The 18,226-nt window shown below is 42.6% G+C and overlaps 1 protein-coding gene across 17 annotated transcripts in view; it reads right to left on the bottom strand.

The window, feature by feature from the left end:
• Positions 1-18,226, bottom strand: part of NCOR2 (nuclear receptor corepressor 2) — a 641,335-nt gene that overhangs the window by 453,776 nt on the left and 169,333 nt on the right. For all 17 annotated transcript variants that reach the window (XM_068243885.1, XM_068243983.1, XM_068243973.1 and 14 more), the window contains exon 3: positions 14,331-14,458. In XM_068243885.1, coding sequence (XP_068099986.1) covers positions 14,331-14,458 — 128 coding nt within the window. The remainder of the gene's footprint in view (positions 1-14,330; positions 14,459-18,226) is intronic.

The raw sequence follows: 18,226 nt of genomic DNA, 5'->3' as shown, positions 1-18,226 counted from the left end.
TAATTTCTAAATGCACTGTATGTTGCATCACTGTAAACATTTGCTCTTTAGAGGAAGCAGTAGAGTTTTGTACTGTAAGAAAGCTTTTAAATTCTACAATTTTCTTTAGCCTATAACAAACATTGTATGTAGCCTGACTAAGTGCCGTTAGTGTGATTAGGAAACATTGTAACTCATTCAGAGTCTGTGGTATGTGATGGTTAACCAAACAAGGTTGAGGTCTTATCTTTTAGTCATAAATTCGCTAGCATCCCTGTGAGACACACTTGATGTTGTAATTAAGGCATCCAGTGACTTTTATTGCAGCACATTGCATCTCTTTTTTAGTGTCCAGTGTATAAAAGCTGTATTAGTATACAGGAATCATTCTGACAAATGCTTCATAGCTGTAAGCCTGCTTTTCTTCGAAGTTAGCCAATAAATGGTATCTGATTCAAACGTCTTGCTCTTTAGGGGAAAGGGCAGCATCCCTCTTGCACTCTTATTGCTGTGCTGTGTAACAATGGCAAATCATAAAGTATTGGTACAATAGATGGACGGCACTGAATTTAATACACCAGTTTTCATTCTCAGTGTTGCCTTTACACCAGTCTTACTGAGGCAGCATTTTGGGGTCTGGCAAGTTCTTATGCCTTCAGCATCTGCAGCTTGACTTGTAGGCTGTTAATTTACAGGCAGTTTCCCTGCTTGTTAATGGATGCTCCTTCTTATATTCTATCTGCTGCAAGGAATTCTCTTCAGTGCTTAGCCTGGTAAACTCATTATAGGTGACATGCTCATATTTCTCCCCATTTCTGCTCTAAGCACATGCATGTGGCTTCAGCTCAGTGAAGGCAGGAGACTTGCTGCTAATTCCAGGGATCTGAACACTTCACACTTAGGAGATTGTTCAGGAAAACGGCTGAAAGCCTTGTGCATTTGGCTGAGATTAGAGCAATTCCTGAAATAACACGCCCTGACGTTCAAGAGATTGCCTTTACCTGTTCCTGCGATTTACTCGATATTGCAGCAATTAGAAATCAAGGTACACAGCATGAATACATAAAAAAGCATAAAATAACCCCAACGTGAGCTTCACTCTCAGATTAATCTCCAAAGAAAACTTAGAGTGTTTTACTAAAGCAAACAGTGAACTGGCAGGCATCAAAGGTAATAACCAACATTAATTGCTTTATAAGTGACTACAATTGCAATATAGCACAAACGTTTATTAATGAAAATGGATACGTTTTTATTCTACGCTTAGAAAAAGGAATTCTTAACAGTCCCAAATTGCAGAAATTATCTAAACCAGTGTTTCTCAACATTATTATAGCCTGCAGCCCTCTAGTAATGACTGTTGTCCAAGAAGCCCCTTCTATGGGTAAAACCATCCTCAGTACCTCTTGACACATATGTAGGAGTAATTTTGTTATGATTACTTCATACCCGGTAAACACAGTTCTAACTTTATTCAGTGGACAAAGCAAAATAAGTTATTATTATAGAGACTGTTGTGCTTGATTGAAGTTGTTTATTTTATTTTTTTTGGTCTTTGGTGGGGGGGTGTTCTTGCCTAATTTTTTTCCACAAACCACTAAAATAATAAGGTTCAGAAATTAAACACCTATGTGTCTCCCAACATCTTTTTTCAGACCAATTTCTACAAGTTCTAGTAGGGCAACATATACACTTGTCCTCTCTTCATTACCAAGTGGGAAAATGAGATCACATCACCCTTAACAAAAAAGGGACACATTTAAGATGATCCAGCTGACCCATACTTCCAGCATAAGCTGTGAGCATCAAACTGTTGGTCAATGTTAAACTGTTACCTAGAAGCTACTGCTGCCCTGTAGGTATCTAGAAGACTTGCCACCATTCTACTAACATCTGCTGTAGAGGATGTGGTACCACCAGGAACCTTGGTCATAAGTAATGGAACTCCCCATATTGATGCAATGTTGTAGGCAACATTTATTAGTCCAGTATTATTATCTATAAAATGAACATTGCCTTAAGCAAATATAAATATAATGGCTATTTTACCGCAAAGCTGCCGAAAGCCAAATTCCGTATTTATGGAAAGGTTCCTTCCACATATTTGAAGACCGGTGCTACAGGTCTATTAACAAGTGAATGCAATTTGAAGAATTAAGATATACCCAGAGTGGCTCTCATGATACGCTCAATGCTTGGGGCGCTCTGCAAATTGATCCTGATAATTATAAGTCAGTTATGGGAAGAAGTACATTTAATGGTTTCTATAGTTGCAAGGGTTTTAACACTTTGGATTTAATAGACCCCATGGAGTTTGATTAACATCTGGGTAAAAAGCTTCTTTCTGCTATTTTCTTATAATATTCCTTATATAATCTTACTTTACTCACTTTACTTTATTTTCTCTGTGTCATACAGGGACACAAGTTCACAATATTGCACAAGTTTGTAGCAAGAGAGAAATGAAGGCTGCCATACTTTTTGCATTTTAAACAGAATCAGAGACGAAACACCCTCATGTATTTTACCATATATATCAATAAGAACATGACAGTAAACACCTACTCTGCTCTTTGTTTCATTTTTCACTGCTCAGGCTGCCTGTTATCAGCTCTGATAAGAATCCCCGACTGAGTATTCAGTCTGGCTTTGCTCAGGAATCGTTATAGCTGAGTCGGCCTTCAGTGATGTCTTTTCAAGCCCAAGCCTGCCCCCTTCTGGCTCTGATTTCCTGCTATGTATCCTCTTAGCAGGAAAGCAGAGCCATGAGGAGGCAGGCTTGGGCTTGAAAAGACATCACAGAAGACTGACTCAGCTATAATCCTTATGGGGCAAAGCTAGACTGGATGCTCAGTCGGAGATTTTATCAGAGCTGGTAACAAGAAGACTAAGCAGTGAAAATGAAACAAAGAGCAGAGTAGGTGTTTACTGTCATGTTCCCATTGATATATATATGGTAAAATACATGAGGGTGCTTCGTCTCTGGTTCTCTTTAAGTATACCAAATGCCTAGCTCTGCTGAAAATCTTTGACTTTAGCAGTGTCTAAATCATATAGCTGAAACAAGTCTGTAGTAAGTGTGGTCAGATAATAGTGCATCTGAGCCACATAATTGTTCAGGGTTCGTGGCTCTGGAAGCATCAGATATTCTAGACCATGATATTTATCCTGTTGATTACTTATTGGTGTTTGTGACACCCGAGGCCAGCAACTAGCACATTTTTATGATTTCGCTAGTTATCAGCAGTAAGATATTGGAAGGTGTCTGAACAGCACACAATGTGGTACTGCCACAATACACAGAGACTCACAACCTCATGCTCCAGACACATGCAGGGCCACACACTGGCCAATCTAAATACCATTAATTACTGATAATCTGTTAGTATGTTTGTTTTTTAGATTGTAAAAGGAAGCTGGAGGAAGTCCTCACAAACATGGAGACAAATTAAATCTCAAAAAAATCAAGCCCAAAACCTTGCCATGCATAGACAGGAATGTTCATAAAAGCGGGTACAATCTGATTGGATGGATAAAATATGTAAAAGAATCTCATGCATGCAGAAGCTCAACACACACCATACAATCTTGGTTGTACAGATTTGCCAAATCTATGTAGTATAAGGGCCAACAGATTGAAAATACCTTGAATGAATTATTGGATAAGCTCTTATACTACATGAAAGTGGTAAGATTGAACAACCAAGATTGTATGGTGTGTGTTGAGCCTAAAAGGTGCAGAACTCCATCAAGCTGACCACACAACTGACAGATTTATCAGATGAAATGCAATAATGCAATACACAAACTGTGCAGAAGACGTGCACTGTACGGATTTCACACCTCCAGTCAGGCACTGGATGTTATCTGCAAATGACCTCAAGCTATCGCAGTGAATCTTCATTGCACATTTACTTCAGTGAGCATCTGTGTGAGTGCTGAACCTTGTGTGTCTGACAGATATCTGCTAGAATAGCCTGCCAGGGTGTAGCTAAGACCTTACCACTGAGATGCTCATAAGAAAGTCCATAATTATTCCCGCTAAACCAATTCATGCACAAGTTGAAAGCAGTACTCACTCGGAAATCGATTGGAGAAGTGCGACAGATTTCTCACCTAAATTTCTATCATGTATCAGTAGAAATCTGAGTAAAAATAAATCAAACCTCTGTACAGAACTATGTAGCTGTTGATCCCCTGGTACTTCTCCTCTTACCCACTGATTGCAAATGTTGTGCTTTTTCTAAAAAAAAAAAGATCAAACCTGTAGTGCTCAAATTGCGGGAGGAAGGGGGACCCAACTGAACACTGACAAGTTTGATCAACGTGATTGGGTCAACGAGAAAAAAGATCCCATATAGGGGTCACTTTAAATAAACTACTAACAAAACCAAGCCACATAGTCCTTCAGATTAATAGAAATCCCTTAACCACTGTGTAATATACCCAAACTCAATCTACCCATTGACAAATAGAACGAGTATGACAAGCAAAATCTCATTTGTGGTAGGGAATGATAAGTGATGGGAAGAAAATGTGAAGCTTGAAAGGACTATGGCCGTCATCTTTCATATATTAGGAAAATTAGATTTAGGGATGATCAGTGAGATGCAAATAAATCCAGAGTTGAAGCAAGATTATACAAACTTGTATGCAAATTCAAGCAGCTTGAAAACATACCAATCAAATCCAACTGTGAGGAATTGATCTATTTTCAAGTTGCATAAATGTGCATAATGCTGCATCAACTCAAATGTATTTGCATCTCATTCACCATCCCTAATTAGATTTCTTCTCAAGAAAATTGTCCCTGTAATAGATAGCGGAGATGCTGCCGCAGCGGAGAGCGGCATGGCGGCTGTCTCCGCGTCTCAGCCGGCGGCCTCCGCCGCGCAATTACATGGTGGAGTTTTGCCTCGTCCTTCAGTTGCACATAGACTGAGGGCTACGCGCGCGCGCGCCAGGCGACAAGACCTTTATGCGAATAGAAGGGGAGTCAGCTGATCGGCCGGACAGCTGACTCCAGCAGTGCTCCTGATTGGCTGAGTGACTGGGGCGGCGCTGTGGGGCTCTCTCAGTATATATAGGACCTGCCTGTCAGTAGCTCCTCGTCTGCTGTTGCAAATGCTACGTGTTAGCACTCAGACCTTAGTCAGATCCCAAAGTATGCTAGAACCAGCAGGAGCTGGGGATCCACACTTAGTCAGATTCTGTTGATAGCTAAAGTACTAATTGATTGTATTATTTGTTATGACCCTCTGCTAGCCTTGACTACTCTTCTGCCTACTGATTCTGTGCTTCTGCCTATCTGATCCTGTTGCCGACTCAGCCTGAACACTACTCTGATTTAGCCTTCTGTCTTTGTACCGTATCTGTCCGTTTGTTGCCGAATCTGCTTGTCTGACTCTCCTGCCCTCACCAGTGAGCCTAGTCTCTGGTGAGGGATTCTCTGTACAGCTTAATCACCTGCTCCTCAGGTGACCAGTAGCTGCAGTACAGTCTGAATCACCTGCTCCTCAGGTGACCAGTAGCTGCAATACAGTCTTAATCACCTGCTCCTCAGGTGACCAGTAGCTGCTGTACAGTCTTAGTCACCTGCTCCTCAGGTGATTAGGAGCTGCAGTACAGTCTTGATCTCCTGCCCCTCAGGTGACCACCGGCTGCAGTGCAGTCTGAATCACCCACTCCACGGGTGATCAGTATACGTTGTCTTACTGTGCATCACTCGCTCCTCGGGTGAACTGATTACTAGTTCATCTGCATCTCCGGCTTGCTGGAATGCTGATCCCTGTGTTCTATAGAGATATCTCCATTTACTGGCTCCTCTGGGGAGTTGGTATCTCTATCTGTATTACTGTTGCACCAAACACCTATCTTTATATCTGGTTGTCCTGTGTCTCGCTATACTCGCATTATTGGTGATTCTGCAGATCACTACATAATCAGTTATAGCATCTGTATTATTGGTGATACTGCAGATCACCAAAAATCAGAAAATCTGTTCTTGCTGGCTGACACCAATCGTTACAGTCCCGTTACAATGCATGCAGTACCATTGGAGAAGAAATCTTAAGTAGAACCCCCATAATGACCATAAATTGAGTTAAAATTAATAAATTATCCTCATGCTGAAGTGCTTGATAATGTTGTTTGCTGGATTTGTATGCTACATTTTTATTGCTACCAAGAAAAGAAAATTCAGCATACCCACGGTTAGCTCTTTAGCATCCTGGTTTTAGTATCTGAAGCCCTTCCTATATTTATAGTATCTCACAAAATTGAGTACTCCTCTCACATTTTTGTAACTTATTTTTTTCATTGAACAACAATAATGGTGGGCACACAAAAAACTGACAGTTTGGGCCGAGTTTAGACAGTCTTCAATTAGGGGTGTACTCACTTTTGTTGCCAGTGGTTTAGACATTATTGGTGGTGCATTGAGTTATTTTGATGGGACAGAAAATGTACATCGCTCTACAACCTGTACACTGACTACTTTACATTGCATCAAAGTGTCATATCTTTAGTGTTGTCCCATGAGAAGATATAACAGAGCATTCAGGTAATGTTCCTGCTTACCTCACAGAGGGAAAAAACTAAAAACTTTCCACAGTCATGCACCATGCCCATAGTAAAGAGGCCGACATCTCTGAGAAATTTAGGAATGAGGTAAGATTTTATAATGGGAAACTTTGACTAAATTCAAACATGACTGTTGTAACAATAAGAAATTTGATGTATTAAGTTACATACAGTAAAGCTCTTTATAGAAATGTTTTAACTAATTAGGAAGGGGACCTACAGTATAATGAAAAGCACCTAATTATGATCTAGGTATTAAAAAGATTTTCCAATGTATTTAGTTGCTATGGAGACATTATGTGAATAAAATAATATTGCAATGAACAAATGCAATAAGTGAATTAGGTGGCAGAAGATCAATCCACAACCTAGATGGGAGGTCAAGAGTAACATAAATTAAATAAGAACAAACACCAGAACAAAATAGCAAATAATTCAAAAATATTGCCAGGGCACATCTTGTGCTTGGAGCTATGCTAGCCAGTAAATGGAAGAGAGAACTAGTTCCAGGAATTTTTCTTTCCATGGAGAAAAAAAGGATACATTAGTGGCTTTCTTCTAAGTATTTTCATGTCAGAACATTAGGCAGTAGACAGCTACTTTATTAGTTTATTTTTATGTCTTTATATTTTCATTTATCCAGCACTAACATCATCTTTACAGGATCTACAGTCCTGCCGCTGTCCAATAGAGAGGGGCTTACAATCAAATCCCTACCATAGTCTTATGTCCATTTTAGTCTAAGGTCAATAGTGTGGGAAGCCAGTTAAATGATCTGTATGTTTTTGGCAAGTGGGAGGAAACTGGAGAACCAAGAGGAAAACCACGCCAAGATGGGAGACCATACAAATTAAACACAACTTAAAGATTGGATTTGTGTGTATTTGAAGGATAATCAACTATATCTGCCAATAAGTCATGCATACTAAAAAGTTACAGCTGAAATCAAATTATTTGCTATGGTTCTCACCATTGCGTTAATCAACAATTGCGTTATATGCTAGACTATAGATTAGCAGCTAATTTAACTAATAGGTTGCAGTGCAGATGTAAAATGTATGTAGGCCCAGTACTGATCCCTAAAGTTGTGCAGACATTTGGAATTTATCTGGTGTTCAGAACATGAAGGGTAGTTACACTTACTAGCTGTTATGTATGAAAGAGATGGCCCTGTGACAGACATTCCCCGGAGGTGAGCTCTGACACAGCTTGATCAAGCTAAAGTACCTGTATTACTCTGCAGGCTTCAAACAGCATTTCACTGTAACACATGAGAGCTAAGCGAATGTATGGCTGCTCCTGCTGATAGAGGGACGAGGATATAGCCCCGTTTTATAAATGTACACTATTAGGACATAGCTTGCCTGGAGGTTAAGTGCTTAGCACTCTTTCCTGCCAGTGCTAGAGTGCCAGGTTTCTAGGCCTCTGTGTTTGTGTGGGTTTCCTCTGGGTACTCCCATGGTACAGGTAGCTTCATTGATTTCTTGATTTCTGACTGTAGTCTATGGCAGGGGTGTTAGTTAGTAGGCACACTCTGTGTTAAAATTAGTAGCATGAACTGTTTAACATATTCTATAAAACATTGCAAAAAAAAAGTGATTTACAAAAGCTTAACAGTAAACTTAGGTGCAGAAGTAAAACATTTTTCATGTCTGACATTTATTGGTGCAAGGTGATAAAAAGGAAGTATTCAAACATGATTTGAATATGATTGGTTATTTGTAGGCAGGTGAGATTGTAGAAAGGTGAGATCAGTGATGTCACAGACACTTCAGATGTCAAAATAAGCATCTGCATAAAGATGTCCAGTAACGGTACAATTTTCATTCAGATTAGATCTTTCAATGCAATTTTTTGATCGAATTGTATAGAAAACTGCACTGTGTGTGGCGCAAATTGATGTGAAACGATTCTTTGTTCGATTGAAAAAGGGGGAAAAACAACATCTGAAAGTTGGATTTAAAGTGTACCTTAAGTGTCCCAAAAAATTGAGTTTTACTCACCTGGGGCTTACCTCAGCCCCCTGCAGCTGATCGGTGCCCACGACGAGTCGCTCCGATGCTCCGGGTCCCGCTGGCGGCCACTTCCGGTTTCGCCGTCAGGACCCATCAGGCAGGGGAACGCGGCTGATACTACGCGTTCCCAGCCAAAATAGCACCCCTATGCGTCCATATGGCCGCATAGGGGTGCTATTTTGGCTGGGAACGCGTAGTATCAGCCGCGTTCCCCAGCCTGACGGGTCCTGACGGCGAAACCGGAAGTGGCCGCCAGCGGGACCCGGAGCATCAGAGCGACTCGTCGTGGGCACCGATCAGCTGCAGGGGGCTGAGGTAAGCCCCAGGTGAGTAAAACTCAATTTTTTGGGGACACTTAAGGTACACTTTAATGATCGAATCGGAATGTAAAAAACTTCTTAACCCTCTGGGCGATACAATTATATCGCCCAGGAGGTGGCGCAGCACTATTTTTTTAAATTTTTTATTTTTTAAATCATGTAGCGAGCCCTTCGGCGATCAGAGTAAGCAGGAAATCCCGTTCAGAACGGGATTTCCTGCTGGGCTTCCCCGGTCGCCATGGCAACGGGGCGGGATGACGTCACCGACGTCATGGACGTCGTGACGTCAGAGGGAGTCCCGATCCACCCCTCAGCGCTGCCTGGCACTGATTGGCCAGGCTGCGCAAGGGGTCGGGGAGGGGGGGGGCTGCACGGCACGGCGAGCGGCGGCGGATCGGCGGCGAGTGGCGGCGATCGGAAGTTACACGCAGCTAGCAAAGTGCTAGCTGCGTGTAACAAAAAAAAATTATGCCAATCGGCGCACCAGGGCCTGAGAAATCCTCCTGCGCGATATACCCCGAGCTCAGCTCGGGATTATCGCTCAGGAGGTTAAATCATTCTGTTAATGGCAGGGCTGTGGAGTCGGTACAAAAAACATCCAACTCCAACTCTGACTCCTCAGTTTATGAAACCACCGACTCAGACTCCAACTCAGCCTCCAGGTACCCAAAATGGCTCAGACTCCTTAGTCTAATACTTACCAGGGCTGTAGATTTGGTACAAAAATCATCCGACTCCTTCGTTTTTGAAACCTCCGACTCCACAGAGAACATAAAATTTCTCCGACTCCTCGACTCCAACTCCACAGCCCAGGTTAACCTCCCTGGCGGTAAGCCCGAGCTGAGGTCGGGCTATGCCGCCGGGAGGCACCGCTCAGGCCCCGCTGGGCCGATTTGCATAATTTTTTTTTTGTTACACGCAGCTAGCACTTTGCTAGCTGCGTGTAACCTCCGATCGCCGCCGCTACCCGTCGATCCGCCGCTATACCTGTCGCCGCAGCCGCCCCCCCCAGACCCCGTGCGCTGCCTGGCCAATCAGTGCCAGGCAGCGCTGTGGGGTGGATCGGATTCCCCTTTGACGTCACGGCGTCGATGACGTCGGTGACGTCATCCCGCCCTGTCGCCATGGCGACGGGTGAAGCCCTCCAAGAGATCCCGTTCTTTGAACGGGATCTCTTGATCTCCGTTCGCCGAAGGCGATCGAAGGGGCTGGGGGGATGCCGCTCAGCAGCGGCTATCATGTAGCGAGACATTGTCTCGCTACATGAAAAAAAAAAAATTTAAAAAAGGTATTTGCTGCCCCCTGGCGGATTTTAACAAACCGCCAGGGAGGTTAATGGGAACAATAATTGCCTTTCAATAAGTTTCGATCATTCCAATTTAATTTGAAGGAAAAACTGTCGTTAATGGGCTCCTTAAAGCCAATGGGTACTGGATTAAAAAATAAAAAATCAGATACTCACCTAAGGAGAGGGAGGCTCGGTCCTAATGAGCCTTCCCTCTCCTCTCCCGGTGCCCTCGGTGCTGCGCTGGCTCCCCCGTTCGCGTCCGCCGCTGCAGGAACTTCAGAGGTCTTCGGGAGCACTCGGGCTTCTGAAGACGGGCCGCTCCATACTACGTACGCACGAGTGCGTCATAGAGGGCGCTCGCGCATGCGTAGTATACAGCGGCCGCGTCATCGGGAGCCCGAGTGCTCCCGAAGGCTTCCGAAAGCTCCCGAAGGTATGCGGAAGTGGCAGTATTTGACTGAACTGGTCGAATACTGCCACGGGGGATTCTGCGCGGGACCGGGCACCGGGAGAGGAGGGGGAAGGCTCATTAGGACCGAGCCTTCCCTCTCCTTAGGTGAGTATCTGACTTTTTGGTTTTTAATCCGGTAAACATTCACTTTAACTGGTACTGTCCTTAAAAAGCACGTTCAACGGGTCATAGGCAGAAAAAATGGATGGAAGTATGGTTGCCCATTATAAGTGTAGCATGGTTGTGCATTATTGAATATGGAGAAGTACAGAAGCAGGGATGCAAAGTCAGAATCAAATTCTGGGTTACTGGTGTTGGTAAAAAATATATACAGTATTGACTACAAATCTTATTCTTTAGATTTGAGTATAATTTCAGACCCTGAGATTTACCTAAGCAAACATTTTTAATGTGGGGAAACTTTACTGAAAATAATGAATAAAATAGCTTTTTTTTTGTACAATATTACCTTATAAATTAGTCAGTATTTGCCCATTGTAAAATCTTGTGTCACCCTTATTTGCATTCTGAAATTTATCACGGATGGTGACATCTTTACTGCTATATCAGGTGCATCTCTGCGGAGGGTTTGTTCAAAGAGTTTTAACCACTTGCCGACCGCCCCATACCTATTGGCGGCGGCAAGGTGGCACCCCCAGGACCGCGTAACGCCGATCAGCGGCGGCACCTGGGTGACTGATTAGCCGAGGATTGCATGCAGGGATTAGGCTGCGCCCACCCGCGACATTAACCCGCCGGCCAATTAGCAGCGTTTGTAAACCTCTGATCTGCCGCATAGAAAGTGTATAATAAACTTTGTTAAGCTAGAAAGTGTATTATACTGGCTGCCTCCTCCGCTACTAATCGACATCTGTATCTGCCTACCTAGCCTATTCTGGAGGACACCTGCATCTAACTAGCTGAACCTGGCAGACACCTGTACCTACCTAGCCTATACTGGGGGACATCTGTACCTAGCTAGCCTATACTGGGGGCACCTAGACCTGGCTGCCTACCTACAATAATCTGCAGGGGATTCCGAAGACAGATGGGCACCGTGTGATGGACGACACAGGACAGGTAATGTATAAATGCACACATGGGGGTACATTTTTACACTGGGGGGCAGCGGCGAGGCAACGGGAGTGGCTGATTCCGAGAGATTTAATGTTGAAATTTATCGGGCATCGGCCTGTGGAGTATAGACAGCCGACCGGTCTCTCTCTAATCAGATTTGATTAGAGAAATATTTGTCTCTAGGTCAAATCTGCCCATCTCTAGATGTACTGTTATCTTTATATTTGTATTAGAGCAGGTTGAGCAGCTGCAGCTTGGAAGTATAAATGATCAGAGGTTTTGGAGAGTAAATTTGAAATTCAGTTTAGATTTTGTGTTTCGAGCTTTTATTGATCTCAAAATGTAAACTAGACCCTTACGTGAACATTTTGTTAAGTGACAGGAAAAAAGGTTATGAAAATTAACTGGATCACTTTTTACACAGAAATCCAGCAGAAAATGAACACCAGGGAACCTAATAACTACTATAATAAATAAAATATAAAGCCAGAATAGCATTTAGGAGCGGAGTTCGAACAAGCTTGAGTTGTAAAATCTAGCCTGATGATTCTGATTGGCAGAGATAACATGCCTTGTTGTGTGCTTGCAAACGATACAGGGAACATACTGTATATTCATATGGGGTATACATTTTGACTGTGCTAAATATATTATTATATCATTCAAGGGGTTGAAGTTAAAACGTTATCTGCCATGGATAAGTAAGGATATGCAAGCCTTATTTACTAACAAAGCTATGAAAGCAATGAAAAATAATTACATACATAAGTACATTTCTATGTGAGCATAATATACAGATTTCTTAGGCCATTCTGTAAACAGCTACCACTGTGGAGGCGGTACAAAAATCATCCGACTCCAACTCCTCAGTTTATGAAACCACCGACTCCGACTCCGGGTACACAAAATGGCCCCAACGCAGACTCCTCGACACCGACTCCTTAGTCTAATTCTTACCAGGGTTGTGGATTTGGTACAAAAATTATCCGACTCCGACTCCTCAGTTTATGAAACCATTTAAACCACATATGGGTACCATTAATATGATAAGGCGTCCAGTCTGAAAACACATATATCCAGGCACATCGCCTCTAGTTAGGACATTAAATAAGTTATTAAGGAAAGGGAGGTGCTGAAGGGGGTGTGGCCAGAAAACAGCAAAAATCTATTAACCCTTCGCACTCTCGCATGCAAATGTTCAAACAAATGCATTCACAGATTCACTCATCCAGGCACCACTGTTATCCCTACAGCTAAGTTAAAAGCCGGGGTCTTAGTTCACAGAAGTACCCAGGTAAACTTAGATGTCCTAACTCTGGCCCTGTAACATGCGTAGTGCAGACATGCAAACATTCATTGCATCAAACCTATCTAGGGATTAGGAGTACACATCCTGACGTCCTCTCCTAGGACAGATAGCGCATCTTACCAATCGCACAAAGGCCAATCGCAGGCAACAGCTGTCGCCACAACTTCGCCACAACTGTCGCTAGTCCGCCGTGTGTATGTGGACTAGCGACAGCAACCCACTTACCATGGACGGAGCTTCCGGCGGGGGGGGGGGGGGGGGGGGGGACCTGGCGACGAGCTGTCGCGCACACGTCCCCAGTGTGCTAGCGACATGCTACAGTGGTACCTTGTGTTTACCCACCATTACCCCTAGCTCCATGTTGCGCTATCCCCGTGTCTTGTGATGTCCTACTAATCCTTTTCTTTCCCCCAGCTCCATTCTGCTGTGTCCCCAATCTTCAGCCTATGGGGAAGAAGTACAGCAGCTTGTATTTCTACTGGAGCCGATAATCTTGAAGGCCGGACCATGGCTCATTTATTGGCCTTAGAAGCAGCGAGTGCAGTGAATGGTCCAATGACAGAGCCTTGGTCCTGCCCGTGAGACCATCCGCTCAAGCAGAATCCCAAGTTGCCATACTTTTTCCCCTTACTGCAGCTAAGGCTTACTTTCGGGGTAGGGCTTACATATATTTCAAGCATGCTCGAAATTCCTGCTAGTGCTTACTTTGAGAGGATTTAAGGAAAAGAGGGTAGAAGAGGTTGGCAGATTTTGAATTCCTAATTTCTTCCAGTACTCCTTTAATGTTTTATTGCGGTTTGACATCATAAACAACATATGTCCACTGGAATAAAGCAAGTTTCCCCTCCTTCTCTGTCCTGAGAACTGCTAGTTTTCATATGAAAGCCACTATGCTGCATAGAGCTCCCTAGGACAGGATTAGCACAGACTGCTCACTTCTGATAATAAAAAATAAAATAAATAAAATCTGTACTTAGAAACTGCTCATGCCATGATTACTCCGTTTATACGGTATGTCCGCTCAGCATGTAAATAAACCAACAAATATGTATCCTAAATCATTGCAATAGTCTGCATGACAACAGCAGAAGCCCAAGCACCACTATCCATGGCAACCAGGCCTATTTCAGCTTTCATAAGTGTGGAGCTGCCAGAACAATTAAGGATAATTTGTCATTGGCTGCCATTAAGCACTTCACACATTGCTCTTTATCCTACTGGTTCAAGGCCAAAGAATGAAGACTTTTTAGTTAGAAGGCCCAATAAATACAGTAATATACAGTTAAGAAAAGCAAATACATGATCTTACCTATCATTTCCTGGTTGGAATTTTGACAACAGCGTTGGCCGTCTCCTTTGCTGCAGAAAAATTGAACTGGGGGCTAGGTGAGGGGTGTAGTCTCTAGCATGATGCTGGTACTCCAGAAGATTGGCATCCTGCAGAACAAAACAGCATAATGAACACATATTGCAATGACTGTACAAGAAAAGACATTTCAATGTTCTACAACAGGGGAGTGAAATTTCCTAAAATGTAAATAGCGTTACTTTTTCCTCTCCTAGGAAATCTGCACAATTATGATCACAAAAGGCCTATATCTAAGTTCTGTTCCAGCCGCGATCAGCAAACCATAAATGCAAAACTGAAAAAAAAATGGACTGACTGAAGTTTTTTTTTTTTGCTCTTTTGTACCATGGAGGCTTTTTTTTTGTGCATTTCTATGTGCGTTTGCGTTTTTTGTGCACATACTTCCTTTTACACTGAAAATTCAACATGCACAAGTCTGTGGTAAGTTCCCACTGACAAACTCATGGTGTTTGTACAGAATAATTTGGGCAGCACAGGGGCTCTCGCCTTGCAGCGCTAGATCCCTGGTTCAAATCCCAGCCAGGTCAACATCTGCAAGGAGTTTGTATGTTCTCCCACTGGCTGCGTGGGTGTCCTCTGGGCACACCGGTTTCCTCCCACATCCCAAAAACATACAGATAAGTTAATTGGCTTCTCCCTAAATTTCCTCTAGACTATGATACATGCACTATACGATACATACATAGATAAAGGACTATGGTAGGGACTAGATTGTGAGCCCCTCTAAAGGACAGTTAGTGACAAGACAATATACTCTGTACAGTGCTGCATAAAATGTCGGCGCTATATAAATACATAAATAAAAAAAAATAAATGTATATAAATCAAGTGGACCAAATATGCAACATTCACTACATTAGCAATTTGGGTATAATCCTAATGCATTAGTGGTTATGGTATACTGTTATTGCGTACATATGTGTGCGCTCCCGGTGAGCTGGGCACAGGGTGAGCCCAAAGATGGCTTGCCATGCTGTCGCTCAATTGCCCGGTGGCGAAAAATACCTTTCCCCCTCCGAGTCCTAGCAACTCATAGGGAGTAGTAATTTGGGGTCCAGCGATTGCTGGAATTACTCCTGTGCAGGGTGCGCACTATGGCATTAGTGCTATAGCAACCACTTAACTCAGGTGCTCATTGCTCAGCACTGAAACTACCTGCTTGGCTGCTATGTACATTATACAGCGAATGTCCTTGGAAATCACGTGTTCCTGATACTGCTCCAGATCACCTGCAGTGGGTCTGTATTTTTGGTTTCCCTAGAGAGGTAATGGGATGAATTTCAGGAAAGTGCCCATTAACAACTCTCAGTTGCATTGCAGTTTTGGCACAAATCTTTACATGCTGTCTGCATGCAGGGTTTAACAAGTGTTTTTTTTTGTGGTTTTTAAATGCATTTTGAAGTAGTTTTTTGAAGTGCATAATGTTCCAAGTGTGTTAGGAGCTGTTATAGGGTAAAAGTTTCTAGAGATCATGTGTAAGATGCTAAAGGAAATACAAAACACCAGAATCACCTCAGTGTCATAAGCAGTGGTAGATACTATATCTTCAAAGGTAATGTATGGGAACTTCTAAATATCTACAAATCTAGGTTTGCATATGCACAGTATGTATAGAGCACTCTTGGCACTTCAGTCCCAGCCTCACATTTCTGCCAGGACACTAATCAGTATGGAGTTTGTATGTATTCCAGTTTGTGTGGATTTCTTCTGGGCATTTTAGTTTACCAACACATCCCAAAAAAACAAAACAAAAACATACTACTACTATAGCTACATACACATAATACTGGGTTCTCCCAAAAACTGGCTTTAGACTATAATAGGGATTGGGTTCTCCCAAATACTGGCTTTAGACTATGATAGGGACTGGGTTCTCCCAAATACTGGCTTTAGACTATGATAGGGACTGGGTTCTCCCAAATACTGGCTTTAGACTATGTTAGGGACATTAATACATTAATTTATGAACACAATAGAAATGTGATTTTGTGGTCCTCTGGAGGACTGATAATGACATAATTATGTACTCTGGAAAGTGCTGTAGAAAACATAAATTCATCATAATAATATACTGTATCTACAGGACAGTTTGCCCAAAGGTTGTGTGTACCTGATCTTACACAACTTTGGATAAATTGTAAGGGGTAGTGCACATGCACTATTAGTGTCGCCATTCAGGATGGAGCTTGATCCTCAGAATGACACTACAGGAAACAAGCGCTAAACAGACGTTGTTCTGGTATGCCAGGGCGAGGCATACTATTACTAAGGAAAGGTGAGAACAGAAGATAGCACTGTGGATGATGGAGAGGCTTCCAGTGGGAATGGTAAGGAGGGGAATGATGCATTTGGGGGAGCCATCTTCATTCTCTTATAAACAATGACAGTTGCCTGACGTCTGTGCTGATGCTCTGCCTCTAATACTGTAAGTAACTGGCCCAGAAAGAGCATGCAGATCAGATGCTGTGACTTCACTGGCTGCATGCTTGTTGCAAGTAAGTGACTCAATGGCAGCCTTCCTCTTACTTCAGGTTCCCATTAAAGGATACCACAACTGACATGTGGCATAATGAGATAGACATGGGTATGTACAGTGCCTAGCACACAAATAACTATGCTGCGTTCCTTTTTTTCTTTATCTGCCTGAAAGAGGTAAATATCAGGTATGTAAGTGGATGACTCAGTCCTGACTCAGACAGGAAGTGACTACAGTGTGACCCTCACTTATAAGAAATTCCCCCTTTTTTATCTCTTTCTTGCTCTAAGAAGCCATTTTCTGCTAGGAAAGTGTTTTATAGTTGGAATTTCTTATCAGTGAAGGTCACACTGTAGTCACTTCCTGTCTGAGTCAGGACTGAGTCAGCCACTTACATACCTGATATTTACCTCTTTCAGGCAGAGAAAGAAAAAAAGGAACACAGCATAGTTATTTGTATGCTAGGCACTGTACATACCCATGTCTATCTCATTATGCCACATGTCAGTTGTGGTATCCTTTAATAATCCAGTGTGCAAGATTCTTGCCCAAAATAGCCCAAACAGCTGCCTTGAGCGAATTCCCTATAGTGTGTATCTATACAGCTTTAGGGTCCTCAGTAGAGCTTTCCAGAGGCACAGCATTCATGCTGAATCTACAGTTACCTCATTATTACTAATTAACATTTTTTAAAAGCATGGTTAATATAAAATGCAGATAATTTTCTGCAGAAGCCACTTTGGATTCCTAGAATAATTGCGTAAATGTGCCATGAGCCTGTTACAACACATGCACAAGGATTACTCTGTACAATAACTATGCTATGTCTTAAAACACAGACAGCAGTCCTTGTCTCAGCACATAGATAGAGATATTGCCATAACTCTCCCAGCCACACACATGTACACAGGTATCACCATTACATGCAAAATGATTGCTCCTAATAACAGTTTCATTCCAAGGTGGCAGAAACATGACACCGCCTTAACACCTCTTCCAGGTCCTCTACCTCCAATAAACTCTCCTTCCCACAGTGACCCTCTTTGATGATATCAAACAAAGTCCAATAATTTCAATGAAATTCGCATGCCAGTTAATGAACAGGTTGAGGTGGTGGCACAGATGTTAGCACTCTCGCATTAAAGCACTTGAGTCCTAGATTCAATTTCAGCCAGGACACTAAATGCATGAAGTTTGTATATTCTCAGTGTTCAAGTGGGCTTCCTCTGAGCGTTTTGGTTTCCTCCCACATTCCCAAAACATACAAGTTATTATTTATCACAGACATCTCCCACACATTTTTACAGGATATATAGTCCTGTCATTTACTATCTCTTACAAGTGCTCACAGTCTATTCCC

This window comes from Hyperolius riggenbachi, chromosome 1, assembly GCF_040937935.1.
Source record: "Hyperolius riggenbachi isolate aHypRig1 chromosome 1, aHypRig1.pri, whole genome shotgun sequence".
NCBI lineage: Eukaryota > Metazoa > Chordata > Amphibia > Anura > Hyperoliidae > Hyperolius > Hyperolius riggenbachi.
Note: the sequence above shows the minus strand (reverse complement) of the source record. Positions and strands in the feature narration are given on the sequence as shown.